Source organism: Saprolegnia diclina, assembly GCF_000281045.1.
Source record: "Saprolegnia diclina VS20 unplaced genomic scaffold supercont1.45, whole genome shotgun sequence".
Lineage (NCBI taxonomy): Eukaryota > Oomycota > Saprolegniomycetes > Saprolegniales > Saprolegniaceae > Saprolegnia > Saprolegnia diclina.
The window spans coordinates 110,675-122,945 of NW_008246112.1; the positions used below are offsets into that span (position 1 = coordinate 110,675).

General features: G+C 57.2%; 4 protein-coding genes across 4 annotated transcripts; all 4 read right to left on the reverse strand.

The window, feature by feature from the left end:
- Positions 1 to 11: 11 nt before the first annotated feature.
- SDRG_11875 (hypothetical protein) lies at positions 12 to 2,103 on the reverse strand (the record flags this gene model as incomplete). The annotated part of the gene is made up of 13 exons (XM_008617929.1): positions 12 to 15; positions 54 to 142; positions 190 to 300; positions 355 to 487; positions 536 to 606; positions 655 to 803; positions 852 to 1,038; positions 1,087 to 1,176; positions 1,228 to 1,308; positions 1,353 to 1,484; positions 1,533 to 1,623; positions 1,668 to 1,887; positions 1,941 to 2,103. The coding sequence occupies 13 exons, from the start codon at positions 2,101 to 2,103 to the stop codon at positions 12 to 14; spliced, it is 1,521 nt and encodes a 506-aa protein (XP_008616151.1).
- A 919-nt stretch (positions 2,104 to 3,022) lies between these two features.
- Positions 3,023 to 3,723, reverse strand: SDRG_11876 (hypothetical protein). The gene is made up of 2 exons (XM_008617930.1): positions 3,525 to 3,723; positions 3,023 to 3,468 (listed from the first exon to the last, which is right to left on the reverse strand). Exons 1-2 carry the CDS (start codon positions 3,625 to 3,627, stop codon positions 3,062 to 3,064), a joined length of 510 nt encoding a protein of 169 aa, XP_008616152.1. The 5' UTR covers positions 3,628 to 3,723; the 3' UTR covers positions 3,023 to 3,061.
- A 211-nt stretch (positions 3,724 to 3,934) lies between these two features.
- Positions 3,935 to 7,981, reverse strand: SDRG_11877 (hypothetical protein). Its single transcript, XM_008617931.1, has 3 exons — positions 6,955 to 7,981; positions 5,750 to 6,908; positions 3,935 to 5,698 (listed from the first exon to the last, which is right to left on the reverse strand). Exons 1-3 carry the CDS (start codon positions 7,941 to 7,943, stop codon positions 3,983 to 3,985), a joined length of 3,864 nt encoding a protein of 1,287 aa, XP_008616153.1. The 5' UTR covers positions 7,944 to 7,981; the 3' UTR covers positions 3,935 to 3,982.
- Positions 7,982 to 9,153: 1,172 nt separating this feature from the next.
- Positions 9,154 to 11,305, reverse strand: SDRG_11878 (hypothetical protein). Its single transcript, XM_008617932.1, has 7 exons — positions 10,776 to 11,305; positions 10,622 to 10,729; positions 10,375 to 10,568; positions 9,871 to 10,319; positions 9,582 to 9,822; positions 9,436 to 9,535; positions 9,154 to 9,373 (listed from the first exon to the last, which is right to left on the reverse strand). The coding sequence occupies exons 1-7, from the start codon at positions 11,283 to 11,285 to the stop codon at positions 9,215 to 9,217; spliced, it is 1,761 nt and encodes a 586-aa protein (XP_008616154.1). The 5' UTR covers positions 11,286 to 11,305; the 3' UTR covers positions 9,154 to 9,214.
- Between the last annotated feature and the right edge of the window lie 966 nt (positions 11,306 to 12,271).

Here is a 12,271-nt window from a genome sequence, read left to right on the forward strand (position 1 = left end):
AATCGATGCGGCTAACTTCGGTCACCGATGTCGCAGGGCGGTAGAGCATGAACGAGTAGTCGACGTAGAACGGACCCGGATGAAACGCGGCGACGCCGGCATACCCGACTTGGTACTGATCCGTCTTGTCGGCCAAAATCATCTAAGTAGGACATCAGTGCTGCGTTGTACATTCCTTCGCAATAGCACCACGTCGGGCAGCGGGAACAACTGCAACGCATTGTCGTACGCCCAGTGAATGGGCTGGGCCGACAGCGGTAGCGGGCACAAGTGACCTTGATCAATCACCGTCTTGATGAGCTACAGCATCGAGATTGTATCAAGATCGTATCAACCGATGCCAAGTCGGCTTACCTGTCGGCTCACGGTGGTCGTGCGCTCTTCATCGTCGTCGGCCGGCGCGGCAAGCGGCATGAGACAGTTGCGCCGCATCTTGGCTTGGAGGTCGTCCCGGAGAATCACAATATCCTTGGTGTAGTACCGAATGCTAATATACACAGTTGCGCCTACTTGCACAAGCAGTATATATATGTACCGGCACGGGTTGGAGGCCATGGTCGCTGTCGGGATTTTGCGCACAAAGTCGTGGGTGCACATACTGGGCAGCTACATCGATCGCCATCGCAACGACACAAGACGGTGCACGCGACGAACCGGGTGGCGCGGAAGGACTTTGGCGGCGCCCGGGTCGTCGGGGCCAGGCACAAGCACGAACTGCGAGTGCGCGACCAGCGACGGAAACTGGAGCAAGAGGTTCGCGAGGTTGTCAAGGAGGTCCTTAAAGTCGGCAATGCTCATAGCGTCTACAACCGCGCGCGTGTCAAGTTCGCTGCACTTGAAACCATCGGTACCTTGGCCGACCGGCGTCGAGGTAAAGTTGCCCATGAGCACAAACAACGTCGGACAAAACGGCGCGTAGCCTTCAAAGAGGATCTCGAGTCGCTTCATGACCTGCGGGTCGTCCAGATGCACGTCCGAGAGGATCACAAACGACGCAAGTTCGTCCTGCGCCTCAAGTGCGCGAATCTGCGTCAATTGCTACAACCACCATTTGCTCTATTGCTAAAGAGGCTAGGAGAGGAATACCTGGGACGAGACTTCAATCCCGAGCGGGTCGAGTCCGCCGAGAATACCAAGTGAGTCAAGTCGAAACTCGGGTGGCGGTCCCCCCATCGACTAGCCACAGAGGTTGTGTACTATACGAATCAAGAGCACAATCGCGTCTACCTCGACGTAGAAGACGTCGTCGCGGACTTGGCCCTCGACGATGACGACGCTGTTCAAGGTGTACATGCCCGGCGCACAGACCTACGTCATCTTAGCCCCCAAGCACATAAGCTATTGAGTGCAACCGTCTTGTCCGTGTTGATGTAGATGCGCGCCGTGAGGTCTTCGAGGTACATGGCATTGCGTTCGTCTTGGCCCAACATGCCCAGGACGCGCTTGATGCCAGAGACACCGAGAAGCGACTCGATCCGCGTGAGCTTCCTCTATGCATGAGCACGCGCTCTCTCTCGTCTCGGTGTTTATACCTCGAGATACTCGCGCTGGAGCTTGGCCGAGGCCATGACGGGCTTGGAGAACGTCTTGTGGCGGCGGACGCGGCGCTCAATGGCGGCAAAGCTAATCCATGGCATGGCGCGACGCCATCAAGGCCAATGAGGTACCGATGGCGGAACAGGTTGACGCGGTAGTTGGGCGCCGCATGGAGACGCCGGTGGCGGTCGAGGCCGACGCTGTACGTCTTGGTCATGGCTTCATATTGGAGGCCCGGCATCTCGAACGCGTCAAAGACCTGGATGCTCTGGTAGTCGTTCTCGGCCGAGACGCTCAGGAGTGTATCGAGCGCGCTCTCGAGCGCTTCGATCGTCACGACGCTGTTGACGACTACAGTAGCAGCAGCAGCATGAGGAGGCGCAGGACGACGATGGATGGCGGACGCTTGGAGCGGTCGATGCTGTTCTTGATGGCGAAGAGGACGTCGTCGAGGCCTAGCGTTTGCTCCACCTCCATCTCATGGAGGAGCCGCTTCAGCGCGTCCGCATGGAGCGTGAGCCCCTGGAGCTTGAAGGCGCGGAAGACCTGCTTCGCTCCCGGCGCCATCCTTGATGGTGGCTGCAAATTGGAACTGTACGGTTATTTCCGGACCCGCCACCTCTAATCGCACGCAACCGAGATGCGCGTGAAAAGTAGTGTGAAAAGTGTGAAACGTAGTGTGCAAAGTGTGCAAAGTAGTGTAAAAAGTGTGAAACGTAGTGTGCAAAGTGTGAGAAGTAGTGTAAAAAGTGGCGCAACGAGCCACAGCATTCTCATCAGTATGCATGCAGTCGGATATTCGCTAGGATAGATCCAAGTGGGATAAATCCAACTGCCAGGATAACAAGGCCTTTGCGGAGTCGATACCTCGAACGTCGATGTGGGATAGCGTACGTCGCAGTAGCAAGCGTTGCTTCAGATGCTGGATGCGTCGTGGACGGTGCTGGGCGAGACGACGTGGCGTCTCGCTCATATAGAGTCCAATACAGTGTTTGCTTGGAGTAGTAGTACAGTGCACGCCTGCACGTGGCGCCTCTTGGTGCTGCAAGCTGCTCGTGCTTGCGGAGCCCTTCCTCCTATGTTGGAAGCACTTTGAGTGCGTTTGTCGGCTGAACGTCGACCGTGACGAGCGACGACGAAGACCCGCTCCCCGCTTTTCCCTTCTGGTCCTTTCAGGCGACAGCTCGTCGAATTGAGGTATAGCACTGCGTAGAAATTCGCAATCTCCTTCTTCTGCCTTTGCTCGCCGGGCGGTGGCGGCGGCGCGTCTTGCTCTTATGTAGTCGCCCGGAGGCGCTTGTGGCTTCGATGAAGCTCATGACGACACGCTCCAGGCTTCGCCATCACTGGCAAAGCTACGCAGTTTCTTGAGGTCCTCGAGAGACGCCCATGACGAAGGCGGCGGCAGCGACTGGAGGTCGCGGTCCAAGACGATCGGCAACGTGCCCTTGATGGCCTACAGTATGGGGTGCCCGGGCGGGGGAGGTTGGCAATGTGCAATGTGTATAGAGTACAATAATTCGAGTTAAAAATCGTCTTGGTAAAAGAGCGTTTGATTCAGGCCCGTAAAGCCCACAAAGATAGAGAGGAGCCCGTTCGATTTCCGCACCTCGACCGGGTATTGCTCGGCGCGAATGTCTTCGGTGACGAGGCAGTCGCCGGACAGCAGCACGAACGGCCACTTGTGGCGCGGGCACGAGATGCACAGCATGCGGTCGATCTCTTCAATGTCGCCCAGGGCAAGGTTGCCGCCCGCGTGCGGGCACATCTGCTGGATCGCAAAGAGCCGCTTGCCATGGCGAAAGAGCGCAATCGCCTTCTCGTTGACGACAACGGGCGTGCCCAGCTGGATACGGTCGCGCTTCTTGACGCGCTTCATGCCCGTCACATTGTACTCGTACTCGGGCATATGGTCCTTGGCATCGATCACGTCTAAGACACAGCGCGTCGTCAATCTCGTCGTGTCCTGCCATCGTCGCAGCTCGTACTATCGGGATGGATGCAGGTATCGAACCAGAGCATGTCGGGCAAGTTATTGTCGGGCGCGGGCTTGGCAAGGCCCTTGGGCGTGAGGAGACCAGGCGGGAACATGCAAGGCGAGGGCTCGCGACGGTGCGAGGCAGCAGGTCGGTCCGGTCGGTCCCAAGCCGTCGCCGCCGAAATGGCCGCTGGCGCAAAGGTCCGCCACAATCCGGATACCATTGTCCATATCCGGATGATGGTTGTGGATGTTTGAAACCTGGTTTTAAACAGTGTTGGAAACAGTGTTGGAAACGACGGCGCCGCTTCGAGCCCATCAACCGGCAGCTTTTTCTTTGGCGCGACCCATGCGCCTTCACACCGACAGCAGGGTCGTCGACAACCCCTTCGGTTCCATACAGCGCATATCGTTGTCTCGTCGATGTCGAGTGCGATCTAATGTTGCATTCTATCTTGATTTCTCGACCTATTTTTCGGTCAAGGCGCGGTAGCCCTGCCAGGCACTCGGCGCTTGGCCGTGGTGCTCGGCCATGACCCGCAGCAGCGCTTTCGACGGTCCATCGGTCGGCGCAAAACAGAGCGCGTGTTCAATCTGCAGCGTCGCTTCTGGCCAGTTGCCTTCCAAATACTTGGCGACACCCGAGTCGAACGCAATGCGAAACTCAACCGGCATGCGCGCTTGGAGCTTCTGGAGGTCGTCAACGCAGCTGAGCGCGTTCGTTGCGTGGGCGCCAAGGTCGTCGTAGATGTCAAACGTGTAGAGCGAGAGCGGCTTCTCGCTGCCCTTGACCGTCACGCAGTCAATCAGTCGGCACATGGCTTGGACCGGCGCCGAAAGCAGTTTGTGAAAGGTATGGGACACGAGCAGCGTGACGCCAAACTGCTTGGTCGCCCCTTCGAGACGCGACGACATGTTGACGTCCGGGCTCAAGTACGATGCGTCAATCTTGTAGCGCGACCCGATCGCGCCCTCAATGGCCCAGCCCACGTGCAACCCAAACCCCATTGGATGGTCCTTGGGCAAAACATGGGCATAGGCCTTGAGCGACTCGGCATCGTGCATTTCGAGCTGGACTTTCAAGAACGAGATGAGCGCCTTGTCGGCGATCGTGAGCTTGCCGCGCTGCCGCATGTTGTCGCTCTCCATGACGGTCAGTAACGAGTTCTTCTTGGGCGACATGTGCTGCGGTGTTTGATTGCCGTTGACAAGAGCATATTCGATCGACGTCGCGGGCACCTTCCACACCAATAGAAAGGCTTGGCCAATGTTCTTGTTGGCATGGCCGTTGAGCGCGTGGACGTGCCGGTGGACGACATCACCAATGAGGTTTGTGAACGTCATGATCTCTTCCTTGAGCTTCTCGGTCGCATCGGCAAAGTCCCGGATGCTGCAAAAGCCAAAGATCGCATAGACCTTTTTGCCTTCGGCCATCGGGTTGAGGTCGCCTTCGAGCATGTTGCCCGAGAGAATCTCGGCGCCGGCTTCGCCAAACCCAATTTGAATCAAAGACGCGATTTTCGCCAGTGTGTTCTGGAGCAGTAAGATCTCATTTGAAGCTTCGCCGGCCAAGCATGGAATCGAACGAAGCGGGTTGATTGCGAGACGCTGGACGACATGAAGCATGCTCTCGATCGGGTGGATCACAGTGGTATAGGTCTCGTAGTCGAGGTACAGCACCGACACCATGACGCAGAGAAAGCAGAGCAGCGTGCTCAGCGCGCTCCATTGCGCCGACTGCACGCGGGATGCCGTCACGTCAAAGAGCGCAGTCGAGAGACACTCGCCGGGCGATGCAGTGCGCGTCGAGAGGGTCGTGACGAGCAAAGACGGGTCGCAGCCAAAGACTTGGACGCTCTCGAGCTGGTCGTACCGATACTGCGCCAGCAAGGTTGCATCGTTGGTCGCAAGCACACCGTTGGTCGACGACTCGATCGTTGCCGCCGAGACGTTGTACAGCTGAAGAAATATCGGCGTCAAGGTCGTCACGAACAACGCCAAGTCGGCCTGGAGCACCGACGCGGACGCGTTGGTCAAGGCACTCGCATGCAGACTCTCGAGGCTGTACGAGTAGACGTCTCGGTCAGCGTCAGCTTCCCAGATCAGCGGCGGCACCACAATCAAAACCAAGAGCACCAACACCAGAATACGCTTGATGACAATGTCGCTGAGTTCCCGGCCAACCTAGCCATTCATGTTGCAACTTGATACATTGATAGATTGATACATGCATACCATGCGCTCGGCCGCGGGCCGCGGCGCCGCATCCATAAACAAGTCGGGGGCGCCGTCGTGCTTGAGCTCCATATGGCGAATGCCACGAGCAAACGACCCGCGTGAAATGCCGATGCGGGGCGCGGACCGCGCATGGGCAAACTCGACGAACGACGACTTGCTCGCATGCGACGGCGTGAAGTACGCAAGCACATTGCGGGCTGCGTGGGGCGGCACGTCGATCCCGTTGTACGCCTCGGCGACGAGCCGCTCGATCGCCGCGGGCCGGACCACATCGGACGTCCGTGACGCAAGCCGTGTAAAGAGCCGGGCAATGTCCCGCCGCGAGAACGCCATCGGTGTCGATCGGTCGTCGTCGACGTCGGACGCTGTCTCGGACGCAGCAACGGACGGTGTCGACGGCGGTGCATGGGCAAAGAGGCGGAAGAGAAGCAGCGGCACGGCGTGGACCGCGCGGAGGACTCTTGCGACGCGCACAATCCGCGGCTGCAGCAATTCGGGCAAGACGATTCCAAAGCAAATGTTGTAGGTCGCGTGCGGCCCATAATTGCACACTTCAAGCACAATGGAAATCGCAGTTGCGATGTCCAAAAAGCTGAAAAAGCTGCCACAATACATGTGGTCGGCGAGCGCGGTTAGCGTCATATCGGCCAGCACGACCACAAGCAAAGTGAGCAAGAATGCATTGAGGGCCATGTCGGCGGCGTGGGACGTGGCCATCTCGCGCACGCTGGGCTCGATCACGAGGTAGATGGAGACCAGTGCCAACGACACAAGGTACGCCGGGTGGTAGCAAAGCCGCTTGGCCCAGACGTACTCGCGGCGATGAAGCGACGCGTCGCCCGAGTCCTTTTGCTCTTGCATTTTCGTCCACTCAGCCGTTAGGTTGGTCTCGACTGCGATCGCTCGAATGATGACGCGCTGCTCGAGGGTGAGCTCGTCTTCCCGCTTGGCTTCCCAGTGACGGATGTTGGTCAAGGCGTGCGTCACCGTCTCGGCCGCCAATGGAAAGAGCGCTTGCAGAATTGTAAAGCACGGGAGGACCGCAAAGTTGATGAATTTGATTTGGAGCTCCGGCACCATGGTCGTGGTTGCGTCGCAGTTGGGCGAGACCGGCATGCCGCGTCGCTTCTCGGCTTGGCCTTGCTCGAAAAACTCTCTATACCATTTTGGGTTGAAACCTTGATACAAAACGATAGAAGTACTGGGTGATGAGGGACGCCCAGCGCTCGGCAGTCTTCCATGGCTTGGCCGCATTACTCAAGTCGGCGCAATGCAAAAAGAACGAGCAGAGCACGCGCGTGTCGTCGGCGCATAACGGACTCTGTCGGGCGTGTACGAGCGACTGCATATGCTTGAGTAAGCCATCGTGCTGCGCCATGTCGGTATTGAGAATGCACGCCATCAAGAGCTTCTCGAGCTGCACTTGGGTCGTTGGCCGGAACTGGCCCAGGAGCCGGTGTTTGGTCACGAGTCGCCGCGTCTCGGCGGCATGCATGCGCTCGAGCACGCCCCAGACCTTGACGCTGGTCGTGGCGAGCGCCGAGGCCGACCCGTCGCCATATTCGAGTGCATACGCATGCTTGGCGACGACGATGTAGTGGTTGGTGACGCCGGGGTGGTGGATGTCGTGACCAAGCGCGGCAATGAGCGTGATGGCTTTCTCGACCGGCCCGAGGATCGGGTCCAATGGCTCGATAAAGTGCAGCATCGCAAAGAGCGTCTGGGTGACGTCCATGGCGTGGGTAAAGTTGTGGTAGTAGCGGTGGAACGGCAGGTCCGGTGCCTCGACGTACCCGAGCTTGACGTCGTTCATAAAGAGGTTGAGCGCGTCGAACGAGACGTCGAGGGCGGCGTAGGCCCCGACGATGCCAAAGATGGTCTGGAGGTTATCCATTTGCCGCAAATGGTTGGTCTCGAGGCCTGCGTCAAAGTCCCAGCGCATCAACTGCGACGAGTGCTGGCTCGCGATGCTCTTGCGGCTCGAGAGGCGGTCGGGCGCGACGCGACCCGAGAGCGTCTTGGACGACGACGCGCGCAGCCACGTGAACGGCGCGAGAAGGATCGACTTGAGCGCGGGCGGCGCCGGTAGGTTGCCCGAGTCGGTCGACGGGCGCAAGGCCGGCGGTAGCCCGAGGTCGACCGTGTCAAAGCCCGACGGCTCGTTCCGTGGCGTCACCTTGCCACTGTGCATGGAGGTCGCCGCGACGAGAATGACCGGCTCGCCGACGCTTGCAATGCAAAGTCGGATGCCATTGGCGGATATTTCCGCACAAGATCGTTTTTCCGCCAATCCCATGACGACCATTGAAACGTTGCGGCGGAGAACGATGACGTTGCGAAGCGTTGCAGCGCGTATCCTTCGCGATCTTGCTGACAAAACTCGTGCGAGAAGAACCAAAGCGATATACGATCAGAGTCATGGGTGCATATATATCAACACGTCGAAATGATATCCTAGACACACACATGTCGTAGAAAGCCCTTCGTTACTTTCAAAGTCAAAATGGGTGCCACGTGAGTTGAATCGACACTCAACCACGGGTCAAAGTCAAAATGGGTGCCAATTGTGTTGAATCTACACTCAACCATGACCCATGACTCAACCGATGCATGGTGTGTACTTTGGATGTCATCTACAAGGCAACGAATCGAGTTTTGAGACTAGAGTTGATGGTTCAATCGAAAGTGCGTGAAGCTAGTCGAATCGACTTGTCTACAGCACTTAGGCGAGAGATAAGCCACTCTACTAAACCACTACGAGCATGACTAGGCTTTGACCAATGTCACTTCCCAACGGCTGACACGATTCGTCTCCTAGACACGTAGACGTTAACAGCAACAACGACAGCGCAGTGACGCTGGGCTATTGTCGTGATAGCGCTGTTCGCAAGCATGCGGCCATCGACTCAATCGCACGATGGCTTCTAGATTCTAGATTCTAGATTCGATTCCAGTCCGGCCCATCGGGCTTCCTACGAAAAATCGCGGGATATCTAAAATCAATCGCGGAGCTCAGTCGTGGTGATGATATCTGCGTGAATTTTAGCCAATCCAAGCGCCTTCTTATGTGCTTTAAGGCGGCTACTGGTCGAAATACACCGTAATCTATGGCTTTTTCATCAAAAGCTTCGCCTGATTGGTTGAAAGGCAGCACGAGCAACTCAAGCCGCATCACTGCACTTGAAAGCCAGGCTCCACCTCTGTCAACGTGCTGAAGACCTTTTAACCTCTTTCTCCTCTTTCTTTGTATATCGTGTACGTAAACTTTATGATCCCCATTTTACGTATTATAATACATCGAGCCCGCAAAATAGGGTAACATTCAACACAAAACGAGCTCTTTCATGCATTCGAGTGGCATCAATTGGCTTCAATTTGTGAAAGGTTGTTGAGAAAAGGGTATCTCATTTTCCTGCCTATGCGAGACGGTGGGCATACGAGTTACATATGTCATTAGCTAGCTTAGGGTTCGGTGCTTGCGATCGTAGAGACATCATGGCTTGCTGTTCGTGGTACGCTCTCCAGTGTCGACTGCTTGATGGCGAGTACTTCGGCAAAGCGCGTGTCGAGCTCGGCTTGGATCGCACTCGCCGAGTGCCCCATGCGCGTCCAAATACGAACCTAGTACAATATAGTTTCAATAATACCGAAGAATAAACAATATACGACAGTAAGAGGAGCACCTGTCGAAAATAGTCGTCGTGGAGCTCGGCCGCGCAAATCGAGCCAATCCGCGTGTCTTCGTAGAGCGCGATTTCCCGCAAGTGATCGAGACCGTAGGCACTAGACACATGTCGCATAACCCTATCCCTCCTACAAACGAGAGTACTTGTTGAGGAGCGCGCAGCACTGGGTCGGGTCGGCGCGGTTGCTCTGGATGAGCGTCTGCAAGGCGTTGATCGTCGCCGATGTCGATGAGAGATACACAAGGTGCGGCCAGGCTTCCGTCTTGACGTGCGTCAGGGCCGCGGCTTCCGACTGCGGCATCGTCGCGTGGCCTTTTGCAGCCAAAAGATGCGCCATGTACGCGTAGTGCTCGGGCGACGAATCAATCACAATGGTTGCGTCTTCTACACACTCTGTCGCCACTCTGTTCTTAGGGTGATGACACGACGTACGTGGCAGTTTGTGAGCCCACTTCAGCAAGGCAAGCATCACGATGGCCTTGGCGTCAATGAACACGTCGCACTCGTTCTTGGCGTCCAAGCGCGCACGCAGTGGCACTTGCTGCTCCACTTGGAGCGAGTCCCCGAGGATGACGCGCAGCGACCGAAACGGGCGCTCGATCCGCGCGGCGGCCGCTCGCTCGATCAAGCGAAAGCCCTGCGACGCCTCTTCAATGCTCAGATCGGGTTGCGTGCTGGGCATGAGGTGGAAGGCTTCTTCGGCGCGAGTGACGTCGGCTTCCATCGTCAAAATGAGCTTCCCGGTCGTCGTCTTGAGCATATAGCGCTTGTCGATGCGCAGGCCTGTCCACGAGTGGCGAAATCCGTACTTGCCGCCGGGCACATGCCAGACACACGGAAACTTGCCATTGTGCGACCACAGCGAGATGAGGTAGCGCATCCTAAGAACCATACACAGTACAGTGTCGTCGCTAGATGAGACAACGCATAGTCTACTTGTGGGGGTCCTTGAAGACGGGCAGCATGTGGGCACCGTACCGGGCCATCGACACCTCGGTTGCGTCGCTGGCCGTGCCCGTGAGGCGAATGATGCGCTCTTTGACGCCGTGCAGCGGCGGCTCCTTGCCCGAGCACACGTTCTTCGAGTAGTCGCGCGAGACACGCATGGCCCCGCCCATGATGCCAAGCCCCTACGCATAATGAGCATGTTGGTAGCGATGGCATCCGACAGGAAGGTCTCTACCTGGGCGATCAGCATGAAGCCCGCAACGAGCGCGCGTTGGGTGCGCAGACCGAGGATCGTCAGCATGCGCTGCGCGTCGTCGGGCGTATCGGCAAACTCGTGCAGGATCTACCGCTGTATGAGCACAAATACGAGGTGAGAAAGAACAAGGAACCTCGTGTGGGTCCAACCCCAGCGCCCGCGCAACCAACGCCGGCGGCTTTGTGTCCCAGATGCAGCTCGACGCAAAGTTCTCGTACGCATACTCGACCATAAACGCTATTGCGTAGTTGTCATGCTGGCGATACGCGTGCAAGTACGAGTCGTCGAGAAGGTACGCGGCTTCGAGGCCGCCGATGCCCAGCACGAGCGTGCAGCACGACCCGAGCACGGCCAATGGCGTCGGCTGCAAGACGTGGGCGAGCGTGCGCAGCGTGAGACGCTCGAGCACCTGCAGCGAGTGGTTCAGCGACCGCTTGTCGCGGTCCAGCGCCGACGCAGGAAACTCGAGCGCCGGCTTCCAGAGCGCGTCCTGGAGCCGCGCCGCCTTCTTGGCCGCGAGCACGCTTGGCGGCGGCGTCGGCGGGTCCTTGGCGAGGAGCTTCTGGAGCACGCCCGTCGACGCGCGGACCCATGATGCGCCCATGGACGTCCAGAGCGCCCGACGGTTGCCGTGCTGCAGCATGCTATGTGTTTCAATTGGAACGGTGGGTGCATAAAAATGCAACCAGGCATAAAAGAACGGCCCAACGAGCATTCTTTTAATCCCTTTGAGCATTCTTTTAATCCCTTCGTGTTCTTTTATTGCGCGGTGCTCTTTTATTCGGAGGATTGCGATCCTCCATCATTATTTGATCTTTAGCACGAGCTTGTCGATCGATTCGAGTACATTTATACTGTAGTGTTGAGCAGCTACAGCGCAATGAGCCAGCAAGCGGCATATCTCGCCACAATCTAGGCTCGGAGCAGTCGGGCCTACACCCTGTGGACCATATGCATTCATGTTAGATATTGCACTCTTCTGTCGGGTGGTCCGAGTCCAGGAGCCTGCGTACGACCTCGCGCGAGCTATGACTCGGCGAGTGGGGTTTACCACGGGAGTAACGCGGAACACATTCATATATATATATGGAACACTCTATATCTCGACGTTGGGTCGTACCGAATCGTCGGTCAGCATTTCGGCAGGGTGTGTGTCGGACCGACGACGATTCTACACGATAGTGTAGAAAGGCCTCGTCGGTTTGAATGATACCACGAAATGTATGGTGAAAGCAGTGCACTCAGGCACCACTGGGATCGCGCTCAATGACATGAAAACGAGGCAACTTTGCTTGATGCTTTGCAGCCCTAACCACACCGTGCATGCCACAACTATCGACGTATCCGGCGCGCTCTGTACGAGTCGCATTCGTCTCAGAAAGGCTCACCAGCGCTACGTGGTCCTAGGGGCAGTCGTTATGAATGGCACGCGTCACGTTTGGGATGTTCTCTGCTTCAAGCGAAGGCGTCGATCAACCTGCAGCGTGCGATCCCAGGCAATAACCTCCTCGGGTTCAACAATTGTGCAAACTTTCATCGATTTCGTGTTTGCCAGCATCGATCTCTCGTGATGAGCCGATATGCCATTTCTCGCCTCCAACAAAGCTCCAACATTGGAGCAGCCCCAGT

What these genes read in the sequence shown, in the direction of transcription:
- SDRG_11876 (XM_008617930.1), bottom strand. Translation starts at nt 3,627, where the DNA reads ATGTTCCCGCCTGGTCTCCTCACGCCCAAGGGCCTTGCCAAGCCCGCG. An exon ending in TACCTGCATCCATCCCGATA is followed by an intron (nt 3,469 to 3,524) that starts GTACGAGCTGCG and finishes GCTGTGTCTTAG; the next exon opens with ACGTGATCGATGCCAAGGAC.
- SDRG_11878 (XM_008617932.1), bottom strand. Translation starts at nt 11,285, where the DNA reads ATGCTGCAGCACGGCAACCGTCGGGCGCTCTGGACGTCCATGGGCGCA. An exon ending in GTCTTCAAGGACCCCCACAA is followed by an intron (nt 10,320 to 10,374) that starts GTAGACTATGCG and finishes TATGGTTCTTAG; the next exon opens with GATGCGCTACCTCATCTCGC. An exon ending in TGCTGCGCGCTCCTCAACAA is followed by an intron (nt 9,536 to 9,581) that starts GTACTCTCGTTT and finishes ACATGTGTCTAG; the next exon opens with TGCCTACGGTCTCGATCACT.
- SDRG_11877 (XM_008617931.1), bottom strand. Translation starts at nt 7,943, where the DNA reads ATGCACAGTGGCAAGGTGACGCCACGGAACGAGCCGTCGGGCTTTGAC. An exon ending in TGGGCGTCCCTCATCACCCA is followed by an intron (nt 6,909 to 6,954) that starts GTACTTCTATCG and finishes AAAATGGTATAG; the next exon opens with AGAGTTTTTCGAGCAAGGCC. An exon ending in GGCCCGCGGCCGAGCGCATG is followed by an intron (nt 5,699 to 5,749) that starts GTATGCATGTAT and finishes ATGAATGGCTAG; the next exon opens with GTTGGCCGGGAACTCAGCGA.